This window comes from Odontesthes bonariensis, chromosome 16, assembly GCF_027942865.1.
Source record: "Odontesthes bonariensis isolate fOdoBon6 chromosome 16, fOdoBon6.hap1, whole genome shotgun sequence".
NCBI classification, from domain to species: Eukaryota; Metazoa; Chordata; class Actinopteri; order Atheriniformes; family Atherinopsidae; genus Odontesthes; species Odontesthes bonariensis.
In genome coordinates, this window is record NC_134521.1 from 5,441,589 (window position 1) to 5,462,196 (window position 20,608).

Sequence of the window (20,608 nt, forward strand, 5' to 3'; positions counted from 1 at the left end):
AGTTCTATAACTTAATCCTTGACTTATTAAGTATGCAGGCCATACAAACATGCCATTGTCACTTCAATCCGCCATACCTACTGGGATCAACCACATACGACCACCTGCATTTTTATGTCATGACTGCGTGAAGTATATTATGTTACAATCCATCACAGATCTTGCATTGTGTTGCTTACTTTGTTATAAACTGGCTCACACTGGAAATCCTGTCTTTGAAGAGTTTAACATGCATAAGTTCCATCTCATAGCATGCACAGTGCAGTCCAGCCTTGGTGTCGACATGGCCTCTGGCTGTCCAACAGTAGCAGAAAAAAAAAAAAAAAAAGCATGTATGCCTAGGGGCGAATATACTCATGATGGAGAGGGAGAGAGAGAGAAAGAGAAGGCAACAGGAGAGGTTTATTTAACTAGCGGTGGGTAGACGAGAAACAAGGAGAGTAAAAGATCAGAGCAGCATAGGAAATCAATGAAGAGCTCAGAAAGAAATTATGATAATTCTATGGAAACCGTATGAAAAACTAAATATACTGTATGTGGACAGGCCCGAGAAATGAGGAGAATATTGGAATGAGTAGGGCGTCAAAGAGTGATTGGGTAATTTATGTAAAGAGTGGAAGCAGGCAGAAAAGGGAGAGCTGCACAAAAGAGAGAATGACCTCCTACAACATAAAGAGAGTTTCTGAGAAATCTCCTCCTACAAAATCTATAACATGAAAAGAGAAAGAGAATACTGCAGAGCATCTGCACTGCTACCACCAGAGCTTGTATTTTTACTGGTATAACTTGCATCTTAAATACATTCGAGCACCAACACAGGGCGAGAAAATAGTGCCTATAAATACGCCTGTGATGATGAAGTGTCCTTGATAACACAGTGAAATCCTTGAGCAGAAACAGGCAGTCAAACTGTCTATTAAAGAGTTCTGCGAGATCCGCAGAGACTAAGTTGGCAAGTCATCAAGCACAGTCCTCTTCCTGCTTCCTGTCAGTGGACGCATGTTGCGGATTAAGTGAGATTTTTTTGAAGACGTACACATCAAAGCGCAACAAGGAGGTCTTGATGGGATGGCCTTAACTGGCAATTGTTTGTTTTTAACAATATTAAACACAAATCTGACCCCCTGTTGGTCTTTTCTGATAAGAAAACAACATGTAGAAGGTAGAGAGTCTGCAACCTTTCTTTTGGGCTTAAAGAAACAATCCTCATTTAACTGTTTTGCTTTTAAGGCATCATACTTCCAACCACTTTTTTTTAGGGATCTTATTATAGACTGCCCAGTCCAATCGAACTTTTGTAGAATTTCAGTCTAGAATTGCATGTATTGATTATTTCTAAAGCAGCTGAAATCAACATTTCATAACAAGTGACAATGTGAATCGTCTTTAGCCAAAGGCAGCTGATTTGCAGCAGAAAAAGAAACAAGATACAAAATAAAATACGAAATTCTCTGAAAACCATGGTTCCATAGCTTTCGGAGAGCACAGCTGGAAATGCATTTCAAAGCACTACCCTCAGTTGATGTATTGCAGTCATTCCATACACCTCCCCTAACCCTCCCTTTTCATGTGAAAAAATTGTGTTAAACAGCACTGGAGAACTTTATGAACTGTAAAACTATGTGCTTCTGGCAAATTTCGAAGTACACCAGCCTTTTTTATGCATATGTTGTGGCTTCAAATTGCCCTGGAGTACAGCACAGCAGAACTTTGGCTTCCAACCCATCTTATTGTGTCTGCGCTATTCTTATTGTTGTTAGGTCCTGTAACATCACACCACCTTGTCTCTTGACATTTTCTAAAAGTTCATTCACTAAAAGGGTATTTTATAAGCCTCTAAAGCATCAAAATGAAGTTGCGTATAGATGTGCATGCGCAGGGCTCAGACAGAAATTAGTTCGTGCTCCCGTAACAACGGCGTCTTTTATGAACTATATTTGATTCAAATTTGAATCTTTTCAGTCTCTGTGAGGTACTTACACTAACAGAATACTTTATTAGGTACACCTTTTACATCACACCCAATCCAATGTTACATCTCTGCCATAAACTCTTTTAAGAGGCTTACATTTCCTTCGGTTTTTGTGGATGTTATCAAAGAGGTGATTACTGAACTTTCTGTTGAAATTCACTTTGCACATGTGTAGAGCAGGAGGGGAGAGAAAAAATTCAATTAACTTTTAAAGGTGCAAAATAAGACCTGAAAAAAAAGAGCTGTCAGTCTCAGTCCAAAATAAATAGCCTAAACTGAAAGTGAGACTTTTTACCTTGCCACAGGCAGTTCATTAATCTGTCCATCTCAGTGAACCTGGAACAAGGCTGACTCTGGTCAACAATTTAGAAGTTTGAAAATTAAAACTTACACGAGCCCAATGTATTTTAGAATAACATTTTTTGGCCTGATGGAAACAGTAAAAGAGGGTTTGATGCAATTAGCAAAAGTATATTTGGAGAAAAAGAGGACACAACCCCTCCCCAACTATGAAGCATGGCAGCGGATCGATCATGCTTTGGGCTTGTGCTGCAGCTGTCACGCCCATGGACTCTCGTTTTTAGTTTTATGTTTTAGGTTACGTTTTTGTGTTCATGTCTTGGTTTTTAGTTTTTGCCATTGCTTTTTCCCCTCACGTCACTTACCAGTTCATTAGTTTCACTCACTTCACCTGTGTTTTTTCCCTCAGCTGCACTCACTCCCCAATCACTCTCACTCCCTATTTAGTTTCCAGTCTCCCCTCTCAGTTTGCCGGATCTTTGTCTGTCATTCATGCCATTGATTCCTGACCTGCCTGACCTGATTCCCATGTTCCTTGTCATTTTCACGAAGCTAAGTATTTATTTATTCCTTGCCATGCCAAGTCTTTTTGTTTGTTTTTCATAGTTACGTTTTTGAATCAGGCTTAGCCGCGCCTAGTGTTGTTACTTTGTTTTTGTTCTATAAATCCAGTTTTCCTTTCGCAAAAGTCCGCATCCGTGTCCTCCATCCACCCCACCCTGACAGCAGCAAGTGGCACGGGGAAGAGTTCACTTAGGGAAGAAAGAATAGATTCAATAAAATACCAGCCAATTCCGAATTTAAACTTCACATAGGCTACACACACACAAAAAAAAAAAAATTGGGGTTTGGCTTTGAAAACTATTACGTGTAACAAACTCCCCTCAGATGCACATTGAAATTACAAGTGTAAATGAGGCCAATGCAACAAACTAAAAATCCATCCCATGCACCTCTTACATTGTGTGAGCAAGGACTATCTAAATGCTATATGTACAATACCTCAATGAAAGCCGTTACTGCATTGCTACACCTCTAAAAGTTCAAGCACGCACACATCAGAGCTTATGTAGGCGTTTCATGCAGTTTCTCAGAAATCAGGAACAGTGCATTGTGGGTTTTTTTTTCCACAATAACAGCCAACTGTCGCCACCGCACACAGACACAGAGGGCTTGATTTGACCACAGCATTTTTTTCAAGATAGGACCGTGGACAGATACAGAGTGTGATCAGGACTGTGACCTCAGCGATAACAGCAGCTCATTTCCATGTACTGTCCTTGTAGCCTCACATCACTCTGCAGATAGAGACACACTGCATAATCACCAGGCTGAAGCTCCCACATTCTCAGAAAAGAAGATATGCTAACCTTGCCAGCAACTCAGTTCACTACCGCTTTCCACATTACTTTCAGATAAAGTTCACCAACGATAATCATTTAAGAGAAAAAAAAAAAATCCCCTAATCTCTATCGCTGTCCTCCAATGTCCCGCAGTGCCTCCGGGCTGCCTAAAGCTGCAGACTGACGTGTCTCCATCTTAAGTCTCAATCACCAGCAAGGCTTTAGGTTCGAAATGAATTTCTGATCTTACGGACTACTTTTTAGATTTACACTCACTGTGTCTACTTATTCCAGCAAGCTTAAAAACAAACAAAAAAAAATGTAGTGGTTTAATTTAGTCTATTAGAGAAAATTGAACCTTCGAAGCGGTTGTCACTTTATAGTCTCAGTAAGTAATTTGAATTGTTTGGGTCCATTTTTCTCATTAAATGACAAACTAATCAAAAGCAATCTCTAATCATTTATTTAATCAGTTTCACACTTTGGTTTTATAAAATTGTATCCAATACATAGTCAAATTTTACTGAGAAAACTGCAGGGGATACCTGCATCAGGTGCTCGAGGGCCGCTGTCCTGCAGGTTTCAGATGTTTCCCTGCTCCGACACACCCGATTCAGATGAAATGGATCTCTTCAAAAGATTGTTAAGTTCTGCACAAGCCTGCTAATGATGCATTGATCTGAATCGGGTGTGTTGAAGCAGGGAAACATCTAAAACCTGCAGTACAGCGGCCCTTGAGCATGCGGGTATCCCTGGACTACAGCCCTCAAACACTGAACAAAAGTAACACAGAGATAATGGAATAAGATAGGTGGCTGGGTTAAAACGTCCAGTATGCAAATGTTTCATCTTCCAAACCTCTACACACAGCGTGGGAGGAAGGAGGTGGTGCTGATAGTGTATGGATGGTCTCTGGCGTCAAAGAGCAGGAGGCTTATTGCCATTGTAAATCGGGGTCATGCCCATTAGCCACACTGCAGTAGAGGCGTGTTACTGCCCCTTCTTTCGTGTCTGATATATGTTCACAGTGAAGAGGAGGCAATTTTCAATGTTGTAGCAATCTTTTATGTGAAAGTGCCTTCCTAGCTGTAAACATCAGCAATGCATGTCGTGGTCAAGAGCAGTGAATCCCTGTGATGTGTGTGGGTGGGGGATTTCCAAACGGGCTTCTATGAGGTTTAGAGGGGGAAAAAAAAGTTACACTTTTATCGCTAGGCAGTGGTCCACAAAAATAAGCTTCCAGAATTCCTGCATCATTACTGCTTTCCACGGCAGGTAAAACACTGTTTTTGACTGCTGTTGATGTTGACTAAAATCCACAACGAATTATAAATGTCAATTTAGACCTTGCGACTGAGGGGCAACTCCCAAATCTCATCTTGAACATACAAGTTTGTCCAGGCTTATACTTACCATATCACAATAAATCTGTGACATGTCGAACTTATATTCATAGAGAAAAACCACTCGGAATACATTTTGCGACCAATCTTGTGGTTATAACAGTTGAATTGTGACCATATGAATAAAATAACAAAATGAAAGCAGAAGGTCCAACATATAATTGTTACCTGTAATATCACAAAGCATTCGGTACATTCCATCCATGCACTGTGTAAGAATATTTCCAAATCATACGAATGATTTATGTAACATGGAGCAGAATCCGCAGGAGAAAATGGCTGGATGGACTAAGTCATCTAATTTATTTAGGTGTTGCGCAAGTCTTGAGAAATACTAATAAGCTCTCTCAATCCCAGCCACAGTGGCAGTGTTTACTGTGACTGAAACTCCACAAAGAGGATCGCCTTCAGGGTTCACGAGCTGGTTAAAGAAATCTGATGCAAGATTAATAAACCAGGCACTCAATGGGGTTGAAGCTGAAAGCGGAATAACATGTTTAAATAGTAATAAAATGTTCCAATGTTCCACGTGTGATAAAAGTGTTTCACCTGTTCATCGCTCGACTGTGCAAACTGTTGTGCAAAGAGATTCGAATATCTTCAAGATTTTTAACTTTGTATTCTTTTGAGAAAAATTGGAACTGCAGGTGACCTGTTAAAACCAAAATAGATAAAGAAAAGAGACACAGTTTAGAGCTTAATGTGATTTTAATCACTTTTTCTCCATTTTCTAAAGCATAAAAAAAAATTTAAAAAATGTAACAAAACATCTAATTAAACAGGCACTACCATGCACTTTTTTTTAACTTTACAATGAAATTCGGAAAATTAAATATCAACAATAAAGAGACCCACCAATGTCAAACTGAACAAAAACCAAACATCGCATGCAGATTTAAACCTGGAGAGATTTTTTACTTTTATACTTTTATAAAGACAGAGAAAAATAATGTCACCTTAACATACACATGATGCTGAAAAGAGGAAAAAGAGCATAAATTAAACATTAATACTTACTTAAAAAGTCTAAATGTTAAATGGCATCATTTAGAGGGTTCCATTGTGTGTTACTATGTAACACTCTGAGACAGGTGAATGAGGTGAACGGTTGCATATCAGTCTTTGTTCAGATGGCAGCTCTTCTATGCATCGCTCAAATGTTTGATCTTGAAGCTGGGGAAAACAAAAAACAAAAAAAACATCCATGAAGTAGTCAGACGAAATGAACAGGCAGCCGTTGGGATGATTGGAACGCAGTTCAGTAAGCCAGTTTGTGGATGTTATTGAGGAGTCTCCTGCTGTATTCCCTGTGGTCCACAGGAAGGACTTCCATCACAGTTGCTTTTACTCGACTCTCGTCCTGTGGAGGAAAGAAAAGTCTTCAGTTCAGCCGGGTCCCACAAAGAGACATCTCTTACGTTTACGATCGGCATAAATCAACGATGACTGCTGTATCAATCTAAAACAAACAGATGTGAGTTCACATGTTAAACAAACTTAATAGGTGAGAGAAGCTCAAGCAAACCTTTATTTTGTTCATTTTTACAAGTAAGCACATCCTAACAACAGCCGCGGTTCGAGAGAAAAGGTATAAACCCCGTAGATTTCACTGTGCAGTCACATATCAGTTCCATTATGATGTTAGCTCAAATGGAACGGCACAATTAGTAGGAAATTCAATGTTTTGATTTAGATTTGCATTGGTTCACACTTCTGATATATCTGAAAACGTAACATAAATGCTGCTAATGGCAGTGTTGCCCTCTTAATGATGTATTATGTCGGAAAAGCACTATTAATAATGAAATTTTTAAAAAACTTGGACCTCCCTTTGCTCTTGATCAAAGCACCCACTTTGGCAATCACTTCAGATAACTCTGGGTTTAGGGAAGAAGAAGTCATTGGAAAAAAAAAAAAAAAAAAGAATCCTTAATTACCTTCCAGCTTGTTGTAATTGAAGTAAACGGAGGAGACTACATTTCTGTGCCATCACTTGGGTGTTCTGGCTTTCAAATATCTAGCCTGTGATTGGAGACTGACAAACACAGGTCTTCTCAGAGAGAGAAATGACTGCCACACAAATGTACCACGTGATGAGAACATTAAGCAAAACCAATCAGGACAGGATCTTAATAGACGTGTGATTATTAGCCAACCAGAGCAAAGTAAATATAGATTTTGGATGTGACCCGACTTGGGCCAAAGGTGGTCTCCAACTTGTGAACTGTGAACACCTCAATGATGAAACAATTTGTGGGGGGAAGCGAGCGTGAATGGTGACACTTTCCATCTCTAAAAGTGAACAAATTCAGGATGTTCAGTCTGTTAGAAATAGCGAAACAGTGGGAAAAATGTTCTCCGCATTAATAACACTATTTCAGCTGCTCACAGATGCCACCAAATAATGAAGTTGTCTCTTGTGAGACATATTGCCAAACACTTGATTTCCATTATAATCACAATTAGATTAAAAATTCCAAAGACAATTCATGAATCAATTAGCAATTCTGCCTGCAATAAAACCAACATCCCATTACACTCATATGTAATTCCACACCTCTATTAACATTTTCAATCGGCATCCACCTGAAAACTGCCGGTCCAACATTCCACAAGCTGACAATTTATTTGAAAAAGAAAGTTTTTTTTCTAAACGACAGAGCGGCTGTGAGAAAGAAGCTGTGTCGAGTTAATGAGCACTGACTAATATTCCACTCACAACTGGAAAAAAAAAGCATTCGCGGTGGCCCCGCATTCGCCCCCGTTCTCTAATTCCACTAAAACATGGCCGTGCCGATGCTGGCTTCCTTCCTGAGGAAAATAAACAACACAACTTGCGGAAGCCAGCACGATGACAAAACATGAACCAAACCACGCATGGCTACACACAGATGCAGCAAACACCTCGCCTAATCACTTAAGCTGATGCCCCAAATTCAAATAGAACAGAAGAGATGCTTTACATGCATACACTTTACCACAGTTTGCTACGCTGAACTGACATTAATGGACCAAAGAGGATGAATTCTACAGACTTAACTGTTCCTTTAAAATTGTGTCTGTTTGTTTTACTTTGTATTACAATACTATGTATGATTATGTATGATATGGATCTAATATTGCATATTCTAAAGTTCTCTTGAGGTGACGCTGTGAAGCTCACTTGAGTGATTTTGCCAAGCACGATGTCACAACCACAACCACTATTTTCACAGCACCACAGGGTTCCTTGCGTCAGCCTTCATTAAAGTTTCAGTCAGTGAGGCAGACTACTGCTGAGTAGTTTGTTAGTTTTATCGCCAACGCTGCTTTAAATGGTTACTGTCAGACTGAAACACTTAGAAATTGAACGTCAATAACATTCAACCCTTTTCCTTACAGAGTGGGGCAGCAAAAAGAGCTGAACGAGATGTTGACGAGGCCTGTAAAGAGGCTGTTGATGATAAAAGGTGACAGTGTTAAGTGTGCGCTTGGCTCTCGGTGGGTTGTCTGTTAAAATGAAGCATGAAAAAGCCGGCCCCCTCTGACACTAATGTATTCAATGAGGTAAAATCAATTCATTCACTTTAAACAGACAGATGTTCTCACACACACACACACACACACAGATGTCTTGGGGTGCTCCAGAAGACAACAGGTTCACATACACATCAGTTTACACCACTTTAAACTTTACTGACACAGTCTCATGGATTTAGGTCCCAAAACCAGTCAACATGAACAGACTTGTTTGACATCAGACTGTTTCTCGAGGATTATGTTAAAACCGCCCTCATTTGTTCTCTTTAAAGCTCTGTTAACGCCATCTGTAGGGGAGGTGATAGGCCTCTCCTACACTGAAGTTGGCAAAAAGATTTCCATTTTTATTTCCATATTTTTCGTCAGTGGGTTCAGACTTTTACCTTTCATCCTCATCAGATTATTTGTACATTCATTTGTTTTATGAATAAATGTGGTGAAACCATAAGCTATCAAACTGGTTGAATAATCAATCAATGCTCTGCTGATTGTGATCAGAGATGATCTATTTGTGATAACCGGGCCACAGTTAAGATGCTACTGATTCTTTCTCAATACAGTGTTACTAAAGAGACAAAGGAAGCTCTTCCAGTGTGGAAGAAGATGCCTTCATTCCAATGAAGGTGCTCGTGGATGGTCAAACATCATCTGAGTCTCCATCCCTCTGCAACCTTCCGGCAGCTGACAACAGTCAAGTCTGCTTCATGTAGGAATAAGCCAGGTGAGTGAAGGACAGAGAAGTAGGAAGTGAGCTTAACTCCTCCCTTAACTTAAATTAACTGGAAGGATTGACTAAAAAATGTGCACATTCATCCATATATTTTTGCTATTATCCATATATTTCATACATATATTTGCTACTATCTTGAATCTCTGGAAATACTGAGTCTGTATGTTACTTATACACTGATGAGCCAAACATTATGAGCAACAAAAGAAGGGAGATCAAGGTTTAGGATAAAAAGAATACTAAATGAAAAGTATTCTTTCTGTTCCCTTTAACAGTGCCTGTTCAAGGCAGGAGTATTCTGCTTTAGCTGCACCTCACTGTCCTGTTTCTAAGGCACAGAAAAGGAAGAGGAATCAGATCACAGATGTCAAAATACCAACAATAGGATGGGAAAAAATGTGGTATTACTGTTATATTCACGTCCAACATCTCCATAAAGGAGGAACGATTGAATGCTGGAATCACTGGCGGTGTAGCATACAGCTACAAGCAGCTAGCTAGTTAATGACTAATGACTAAGTTAAGAACTTCTGGCAGTTTGAGTGGTTTGTGCTTTTTAAGTATGAAAACCAGCAATTTGTCATTTTAGCGCTGTCCTAAAAAAAGCTAAGCCTGAGTGTACATGTGAGCAAAATTAAAACAGCATCTTGTTAAATAGGAACCAAAACACAGTTGTTCTCTGTGAATACGAAAACTGACAAAGCACCAATTCTGTAACTTCATTAATCTTACTCAGCTTTGCCATATTACCGCATTGTTCTATTCTTATGGAAAAAAAAAACTGCAGCAGATGTCTAATCTTTTGGGTTTGTGTCAGACTCAAAAGTCCATGAAAGAACAGTGGACCAGCTCTATACCCTCAGCAGGATCCTGGAGGGTGCATGGGAGTTCGCCCAACCGGTCTACATGTGTTTTGTGGACTTGGAGAAGGCATTCGACCGTGTCCCTCGGGGACTCTTGTGGGGGGTGCTCCGAGAGTATGGAGTGCCGGACTCCTTGATACAGGCTGTTCGGTCTCTGAATGACCGGTGTCAGAGTTTGGTCCGCATTGCCGGCAGTAAGTCGGACATGTTTCCTGTGAGCGTTGGACTCCGTCAGGGCTGCCCTTTGTCACCGATTCTGTTCATAATTTTTATGGACAGAATTTCTAGGCGCAGCCAGGGCGTTGAGGGGGTCCGGTTTGGCGACCTCAGAATCGGGTCTCTGCTTTTTGCGGACGATGCGGTTCTGTTGGCGTCGTCAGGCCGTGACCTTCAGCTCTCACTGGAGCGGTTCGCAGCCGAGTGTGAAGCGGCTGGGATGAGAATCAGCACCTCCAAATCTGAGACCATGGTCTTCGGCCGGAAAAGGGTGGAATGCCCTCTCCGGGTTGGGAATGAGATCCTTCCCCAAGTGGAGGAGTTCAAGTATCTCGGGGTCTTGTTCACGAGTGAGGGACGAATGGAGCAGGAGATTGACAGACGGATCGGTGCGGCGTCTGCAGTGATGCGGGCTCTGCACCGGCCCGTCGTGGTGAAGAAGGAGCTGAGCCAGAAGGTGAAGCTCTCGATTTACCGGTCAATCTATGTTCCTACCCTCACCTATGGTCACGAGCTGTGGGTAGTGACCGAAAGAACGAGATCGCGAATACAAGCGGCTGAAATGAGTTTCCTCCGCAGGGTGTCTGGGCTCTCCCTTAGAGATAGGGTGAGAAGCTCGGTCATCCGGGAGGGGCTCGGAGTAGAACCGCTGCTCCTCCGCATCGAGAGGAGTCAGATGAGGTGGCTCGGGCATCTAGTGAGAATGCCTCCTGGACGCCTCCCCGGTGAGGTGTTCCGGGCCCGTCCCACTGGGAGGAGGCCCCGGGGAAGACCCAGGACACGTTGGAGAGACTATGTCTCTCGGCTGGCCTGGGAACGCCTCGGGGTCCCCCCAGAAGAGCTGGAGGAAGTGGCCGGGGACAGGGACGTCTGGGTCTCTTTGCTCAAGCTGCTGCCCTCGCGACCCGATCCCCGGACCAGCGGAAGATAATGGATGGATGGAGAATTACAGGCTTACTCTTTGTTATGTTTTTGGGATGAAAGAAAGCAGCAAAAATACACTGAAAAGAAAGTCTGGGTACAAAGGTATACCCAATTTAGAACTCCAATATCTTTGAAGCTTTTACATACTATGTGAAATACTGAAATTAGCCTTTTAATTGTTCTTTTGGCTTTTTACCTCTTCTGTAACACAAAAAAACTAAATGATTTCCTTGAAAAAATGTGTGTTAGTTGTTTTGACATAAATGCTTTGAAATGTCAAGTGGCCTTTTTATGAGGAACTGGCTCGAAGTACTCTACCATCAATGGTGTTGATTACAAAAGACATGTTTTAAACATATGTAATAATCTCACCTCCTTAAATACAAGCACACAACAAATGCATCAACATGCACAGGCATGAACGGCTTTACGCGTCTCATGAATCAACTTTTTCATTAAACTGATGTAGCTCATGTTCTGAAAATGTATTCATGTTTGTTTAATTTTACATAATGCTGTTAAACAGCATGTTTGTTCAGTAAAAATATCTGGAATAACACAATATCTTTCTATTTTTGCCAGGCAGGGACTCTGGACAGGGATGTTTCTCGGTTTCCTCTGATGATTTTCAGAGGATATTCATTTCTCGGGATGATCGTCAAATAAAACGTCCATGCTCTCGGGATGATAGTGTTTTTTTATTCAAATGACCACGACTCCTCCTGGAATATATAGTCCTAAGGACTGAAATTTGAGCTCCATCCCTGTTATGACTGTAATAAAAAATAAAAATAAAAAAAATGACCGCTGAATGCGGTTTGCTCTGATCAACGCTGCTGTATTGTGCGAGGTAACAAAAAGTATAGCCTCCAGCATCTCTGGCATGACTTTCTTTAAGAATGCAAGCGTAGTAGTGGTGTACTGTACGCTTGGGCCTAAACAAATGTTTTGTGTGATGATCTTGCTTCACAGCATTGAACATCACTGCCTTTTAAATTAGACTGCAGCGGTGGGATATGTTTATTCTTTAGAGACTTTAATAGCACCCCCCCCCCCGAGACTCTGTGCAGTTCCTTCTTGAAATGGGTTCACATTATTTTCCAAACTGAGGAAAGGCTTAAGTACTCTGCATGGTGCTGCTTGTAGATTTTTTCTTGAGGTCAGGGCACCTCACACTACATCTCAATCATTCCTCTCAGACCCCAGTAGCAAATTAGCCTCTGAATAATTAAGCTAATCAGGCTTAGACAGACAATAGCTAAATGCTAATTAGTGCCTAATTAAGAGAAATGAATCCACAGCTGTATTTGTTTTCTGCCATCCAAAGTGCACTGGCTATTAAACAACTCCCATGTTGCACTGATACTAATGGAAATGATTCTGGATTCATGTTGTGGGACTGATGTGCTGTGATTATACTGCTTTTGTTTTTCTTGTCCGGTTGCCTTGCACATTTGGGACCAAAGGTCAGTAAAAGATAATAATTGACAATAAGTCTTGCTTTACAAGTTCATTGAAAGCATACAGCTTATTGATCATAGCAGCATAAAACAATGCGCCATGCCTGGCATAAACCAATAATTAATTTACTTTACTGACTTATCTAAATGAACTTCCTTATACACATTCACATTACGGACACTTTGGTAAGCTTCCTTAAACTAACCATCCAAACCGAACATAAGGTTACATCTGATCAAAATGTATTTTTCAATCTGTAAAGCTGTTGAAAATGCTCATTTTTCCCCCATCGCATGCTCTTGTAAAAGTTATACTGTTGTGCCACAGGAGAAAAAAAACAAAACATATCACAGAATAAGTAAGAGCTACTCGGATGTGAAACAGAACCATCTGTGGCCATGTGTTTGATTAATACTAATTACTGCAATAATTTGTTGCAATCTTACTGTAATATGGGCTGTGCCATATAAAACACGCAGCTTAAAAACACACAAACTCAGTTCAGATCAACGTGTTGTAGCTGCTTCTTATTTATTGTACTGATTGTAAAACTAACTCTAAAGAAGACCATTTCTGTGACAACGCTACTTGTTCGCAATCCTGATTATTTTGAAAGCCTTTTTTATCCAGAGCCACCAGTGGGGTATGGAAGAAATAAAGCACCTGCTGGTGTTTTTGTTCAAAATAGAGAGACGACAGATGTTTGCGACGTGCACTTGAAACCAAGGAAAACAGCTTGTAGGACAACAATGAGCTCAATTGTGTAACACATTATGCTCTTCCTTTGGAAACGACTGTACTGTGCCTTGTATTCACTTATACTGTGCTTCTGTTTACAGCTACTTACATTATACGTCTCCAATTTGACTCGATTTTTAAAGATGTGAGTTGTGAAGTTGGCTTTTTGGAAGACTTCATCGAATGCTGCCTCATCCTTTGGAACACACACACACACACACACACACAAATAACACAAGGTGAAGACAAAGTCAGGGGCAAGCACTTCTCAGGAAGTAGTCTCTTACTGTTAGACCTCCCGTTGACATTGGTATGGCAAGGAGAACTATGTGTGGAAGCATCTTTGCTTGTGTGTGTGACTCTCACTGTTTCTCTGAGCCGTCCCAGCGTTGCTGCACTCTGACCCAACAGGACCTCGGCTGTCTCCTGGAAGCATGTCACCCACTGGTTATCCCCGAAGTCTGCTAAGTTGGCCTGAGATTCAAACAGAGAGATGATGGAGGGGCAAGAGGCTATTTCTGTAAATCTGACCATGTGTATACGTGATCGCTGAGGGGGAAATCGCTGCATTCATCGCAAGCATCAACGATAAGCACTCTACTGTGTGCACGCTGCACTTACAGAAAGTAAGAACCTATATTTGAAGTCGGGGAAGTCTCTGTTACACTTTTCGCAGCGGTACAGGCCGTTCTGTTGGTCGATGACCTTCTTCTTGCAGTCTGCAGATGGACAGGCCTGGTACAGACAATTCTCCTTACGCAAGAACAGCACTGTCGCCACGCAGCTGAAATATTCCGCCTGAAAGGAGAAAGCAAATTTGAAGAAGACAAAATTTTAATTATGATGACTGGAGGAATAGAATAAAGTGGAAACAGCAGTTAACTTGCAGGTATTTTCTCTCACCCAATATTTGTGCAGAAAAATAATCTAACCTGCCAATAAGGTTAAACACTAAAAAATATATATATATTTTCATAATACATCTAAATTTTTCTCCTGCTGCTCCTGCAGAGGGAACACCCCAGTTTATTCAAATGTGATGCTACCTTGGTCAAATCCTATCCACACATGCTCTAAGAATGTTAAATCTGTAACTTTGGCAACTGTGAGTGCAAAAGTGATATGACAAATGGTCATGTTTGAGTGTTGGGTTAACAAACAATAACAACATTAGAAGTACGCTTAACAGATCTGGAGACTGGCTGTGAAATCCCTGAGACAAAAACAAGGTGCTACGAGTCTTCCAACTAATCAGAAATGTTCAGCTCTGGTCTCCCCTGAGCCCGACTCTAGTTCTGTGAGTATCATAGAGATCTCGGGGGGCAATAAGCGCATACGCTACTGCTGGCAACTGGGAAGGACCGAGTCGACTTCTTCCGCAGTCTTATTTTAGTTTGCCTTTCTTCTGCCCACTTGAGCTCTGGTGTTGCTCCACCTTTCTTGATCATTGAACTGAAACCTGAAATCTAAGAGGCATCTTTATCTAACTGGGGAAAAAGGGAAAAACAATTCCTGTTAATGCAGAAAAATTGTAGCACCTGCTTCCATCTGCAGATGTCGTTAGGTTAATACGTAAAAACAGGCTAAGCAACTACAACAACAACAAAACACGGTGCATTGCAAAGACTAAATCAAACCTTTCCCAAGCAGGAATGACAAAGGTGTTCAGTGACTGGACCGGAAGATGATGCGTTATCAAAGCGTTTGTTATGTGGGAGGCAACATCTTGCTAGTTGAAAAAGATGCCAGGTGGCACAGGCCTCACGAGCACAGTGAGTAATCGCTTGTCAACAGTTGAAAAGATAAAAATCATGAAAGAGTTAAGACGGGAACGACGCCAGATTCAGTGCGGTGAACGTCGTTCCTGCTGTGGCTCGGTAAAAGATGCATCTGTACAGGTGTTACAGGTGTACAGGTAAATGTTCGCATAACTTTGGCAGGATACTGGATACTTAAAGTGGGACAATCAAGACAAGAAGCGCGCAGGTAGGTCATGACAATTCTGTTATATCAGTCCCACTGCAGTCAAACAGAGCAAAGACACACTCATCACCACTTTACGTGAATAAAAATAACAGGAGTCTTTGATCCCATTCAATCCTGAAAAATAAAAAGTTTTAATTGATCTTTTTTTTTTTTGCATTGTATCACATGTCAAATCTCACCAAACTAAAACACACAAGCAGTCTCAGCATTGTCTATAACACTTTTTCCGACCAGTCAGTCCAACTGGTAGATCCATGCTGTGTACACATCTATATTTGACTTCCAAACAATCTTGGAACAGTTTACAGAAAGAAAAAAAACTGAGTCTGATGTTCTTTGCATAACAGATGAGACGACGCTCTCCCCATCAAATGCAGAAACTGTGCTAATGCAGACATACAAGCACAGACAGACACTGACATATACACAGGACTACCATGCATGCTGATACGCAAAGAGCCCAACCTTCACACGTGCAATACAAATACAATGAGCTTTTCTTCCCTCCATTAGGGATTTGAGGAAAAAAGTACACAGTCAAACGGAATCAAATTAAAATGCAGCAACGCCGCTGTAATTTAAACAGATATTAGCACCTAAGGCGGCAGATCCCACACTGGTAAAATCAACAGCTAAAAAGGAAAGAAATGCTAATTTTTTTTTTTGGGGGGGGGGGGGGGTTCTGCCATCCTGTGGAGAAGCATGGCATTCCATTTCCATAAATATAAATATATGGAATGAATGCACATTGCAGATGAACTATGTCCCGTTGGAAGAGGCAAACATGGATGCGCCTACAAGCAAACACACACATTTTAGCACAAAGTGATGAATATGATATTACATGCATATGAAAGCACAACCACAAATAACAGCTTTTTCCTACATTCACCAGAGGATATTTCTTCAACCAGGAGAACTGGCCTTAAACAGCATGTTGTAGCCACAACAACAAGCTAAAATTAAATGATTCAAAATGCACACTAAAGAGCAACTACAAACAAGAGCTGGACCAGACTCGGTACTAATCTTGGCCAAAAATCACCGTCGACTAAGCAAAGCTGTCTCACAGTTTCTGTAAAGTGTTTAGCAAGAGTAATGAATGTAAAATGGCCACCATGTTTGACCGCTTTCCTTGTAAGGAATCAGATTTGGCGTTGTTTCCCCATGACCTCTACACTCACTGTCAGTCAGACTTCGAGCCCTCTGACACTTTTTTCCCCGCTAGCTAACAATGAGTCACAGCCTCAGAATTTGTCCACCCATCCATCCATCTACCCAGTATTCATGCCACACAGCAAGAACCCTTCTCAAACACTTACTGGGAAGCTTCGGTTTTAATTAGGAGAATTTCTCCCATTAGCTACAGCCCTCTCCCACTCAACGCTCCACTACCGTGTCTCAGTCCATGTGCCTGCCTCATCACATTTTGCAGACTGAAGCAGATTGTATTGCTGGAAGGCTGGGGAGGTGGGAAGGTGATGGGTGGGGAAGGCGATAGGAGGCTGGATGTGGCTGGAAATGGGGGCTCGTTTAGTGTTCCTGATGGCAGCAGATGCTACAGTTAAAATGAGATTAGAGGACAGCGGGATCCGGACCAGAGTGATTCCATCAAAACGAGACCATGCTGAATAAATCCCACTACGTTTCCACATCTTCTCTCCCTCTCTGCTGTTGTCCCCCTGTCCTTCTGTATTCCAGTATGTACACAGAAGCCTTGGGGCAAATTCTCAATCTTAAGAACACTGACGAGAACCTACTAGAGCAGCATGACTTAACAACGCACACAAACACACAAAATGATGTGCGCACACTTACCTGAAGAGTCATGCACAAAACATTCTTATCACACCAAATCCCCGTGTCACCTTCTGGCCCCTAAATGCAATTAAAATTTGTATGTGGAAAAGGCAACCAAGTGAAAATCCACTTCACATAATTGACATTGCTGCACATGCCAACTTTAACCGTTTCCAAAACCCAACACACATTCACTGCTTCATTAATTACAAATGGCTTGTATGCTTACATCCCTCCCTGACCCACCCACCCACACACACACACACACACACACACACACACACAAAAATGTCGAACTAGATTCCTTTCAATTATAAAGATTCGGATTTGATTACTGGAAACTGGAGCTGCAGCCTCAGAATACGGGATAGACAGCCTTCGTTTTCCATTTTATTTACAGAAACAGTTGGGGGTACACAAGAGCAGAGAGAGAAGAGGCAAGAAGACGAGACAGAGAGGGTGAGGGAAGGGGGAAAAGCAAGACTTTGTCTTCTCTAAAATGCTCTTCCCGCATCAGAACCCTTTGACAATACCTCTCGTCATCCCTCTCTTTAACCCATCCATCAACACAGGTTCATAAGTGACAGGAAGTTTAAGTGCTCCAGGGTTTTATAATAGAGTATAACTCCTATATTTTCTGTCCATGCTGCCTCCCTTCTGTTAATAGAACACCTTATAGGCATCCTCCACTGCATGATTAGAAATTTTTCAAACAATATTGAACATGACGGTGTCTGTAAGCTACAATTAAATACACAGAATGAAGGAAACTAAACTCATCGCATGGAAAGGTTAAGGAGTGGCACGCACTCCATGTCTGGTTGTGAGCATTATTCTGTGCATTCAAAATTACGTAAAATTACAGTTTGGACTTTTTGCTCCTTGAATAGCGTTCCACAATAAAGCCAATACAGGAGTGCAAGTCAATGCGTGTTAGGAGGGTTTCCCTGCGCAGATGTTCTGAGGTCGCACCAAGAGGCAAAGTCACAAAGGGAGGCTGGAGACAATCGTCCTATGTGGAGAATATCGTTTAATACTGCATACAGGGTTAGACAACTTACATGCCAAAGACGTAACACAGAGAATAAAGAAACCTGTTCCTTTTTACACCCAGATGTACTTTACTCAGTTACATCTCGATTTGGCCATTTAACTACACCACAGTCTCGCTCCCAGTAGACGTGCAGGGGAGCGGTATCGAGTTATCGACTGAGGTACGTCCGACGATGCAGTGCTGTGGACCGTGTGAGAAAACCTTAAAGACATCCTGTTGCCTCTAACTCTTTCTGTGGGAGATCATCGCACATGAATGTATTGACAAATACACCGCACAGGCGTCTTCGAAATTACCTGAATGGTCATTTTTGACTGATGACGCTGCGGTTATAAAATCTGAATTTTATTGGAGAAGAGCAACACTCTGGAATTTCATGAAGTGACTGCGAGTTGACAGAAAGTCTTAACGGGCGGATTTCATTCGCAATTTCTGACGCGTTTAGTTGTCTGAAAAATCGAAAGGGAAAAATCTGTGAATGACAGATAAAAAGGCAAATAGGTGGAACTTGGGAGAATGTGCAGAGTGCCCATTCTGCCCATTTGAGTGGAAAAAAAGTAGGAGTGATTGATACCCCAAAGCGCCTAGGTGTGCTGGTCCGTTTTTTTTTGGAGCTTTTATTTCGTACAATTTTGGTCAGACTAACAATTTTACATGTATTTTAAAAGTCAGGTTTTGATCTGACCAACGTTTGTCTTTTGTTATGCGACTGTTCCCCTTCCACAGCTGAAGAAAGAAGAGAGGCTATGGCTCTAATCCATAGAGCCATAGCCTGGAAAAATATTAAGCATTACGCTGCTCCATTTACAGCGAATGAAAGACTGGCTATGGAACTGGATTGGTCTAATAGGTTAAAATCACATAAGACTGAGCAGCAGTAAGGTTTAAAAATCATTACATGTGTGTTTTACTAAGAAACCTTTAATAGTTTTCAAAAAGAGGCCTTCGATCGTTGTGTAACAAATACATTATGAATTTGTAGTAAACAGGGTTGTATTGAGTCAGTTCAGTCCAATTGAAATTACTTTGTTGGCATGATCGTATTCAGGTGCAGTTTGCCTAAACAAGACTTTAAGATCATCCGTTATAGAGAATAAAAAAAGAGAGACTAAACTGAGGAAAGTCCTTTTTGCTTGATTTCACTTAAAAATTTTTCCACAAAACAATCCTCTATGACACGGAGACTGAGATGAATTCAGCTGTGTGTGGTTAGACTGCATAAGTGGCTCAGGAAAACAAAATGACTTCTATCAAATGGTTTTAAGAGCACGCAAATAAAAGACATCAAGAAAATACAAGTGTTGCGCTCTTAATGTCAAAGTTTATTTATGCTTGTGGGACTACAGAATCTGGTGCACTGCAGTAAAGCTTTGACCCCTTCATTCTGTGGAAATGATGTTTACTTTGCATGTCCTACAACAGCGAAACGATTTTCTGTTGCGCTCTGCTGTGTTGAAACTTCGCAGATGTTACATCACTTGCCCTCCTTCATTCCTCTACAAACAGCAGCAAACAGCCCAAGCGAGAGAGAGGGATTTTCTGACTCATCTCGATGCACTTCCAACCGAGGCTTAAATATAGAACCGCATCAGATTTCAAAATGAAACTGCAACACACCTCATGGTTTCATTTCCATCTGACGACCTGTATATCCCTCACTGTGTGACTCAAATGCAAGCGAGTCAAACTACATCACACAAATCAACACCTATGTTCCACTATGTTGGTCATTTTAGGCAAGTAACATGAGAGGCCATGACTCACACAGTGACTCTCACACTTTGTTCTTGATTGTACAATAATTCAAGTGACTAAATCTATATAAAAACCAAACAAACTACCAAAGAAACAATTAAGTGGTAGGTCCATCAACATTTTAAATGAAATGGGCTGTTTTATGGTTGTTCAAAATCCTGCTTTTTCATTTTATTCATAGAAAAACTATTTAAAAAAAAAAAATACTGGTGACTCATCCTGCATTGGGAATTATTCTAATTTCGCTTCTAAAATAAATGCTTGTTTGAATTTTAATCTCTATTCCCCAAGACTATAAATTTAAACGGGCAGACTTGTGAATGGCGAGCACGACCTGCACGAACTGAAGGAGCTGACCAATATGGGCAGACAAGGTTTTTTTCTGGCCTTTGAATCTTCTTTTTCACAGGAATCATTAAAATATAAAGAAGAAAATTGCACTCTAAAAGATGAAAACCAAACACTGACTTGTGTGTGTGTGTGTGTGTTCGTGTGTGTGTGTGTGTGTGTGTGTGTGTGTGTGTGTGTGTGTTCGTGTGCAATG

General features: G+C 41.1%; 1 protein-coding gene across 2 annotated transcripts in view; it reads right to left on the minus strand.

Moving 5' to 3' along the window:
- Nucleotides 1-5,722: 5,722 nt before the first annotated feature.
- Nucleotides 5,723-20,608, minus strand: part of LOC142402043 (replication protein A 70 kDa DNA-binding subunit-like) — a 36,082-nt gene continuing 21,196 nt past the window's right edge. The window contains exons 14-17 of one of the 2 annotated variants that reach the window (XM_075487492.1): nt 14,091-14,267; nt 13,836-13,943; nt 13,579-13,665; nt 5,723-6,378 (exon numbers count right to left, since the gene is read on the minus strand). In XM_075487492.1, coding sequence (XP_075343607.1) covers nt 6,277-6,378; nt 13,579-13,665; nt 13,836-13,943; nt 14,091-14,267 — 474 coding nt within the window. In that variant the 3' untranslated portion in view covers nt 5,723-6,276. The remainder of the gene's footprint in view (nt 6,379-13,578; nt 13,666-13,835; nt 13,944-14,090; nt 14,268-20,608) is intronic. The other variant, XM_075487491.1, reaches the window with a different exon arrangement.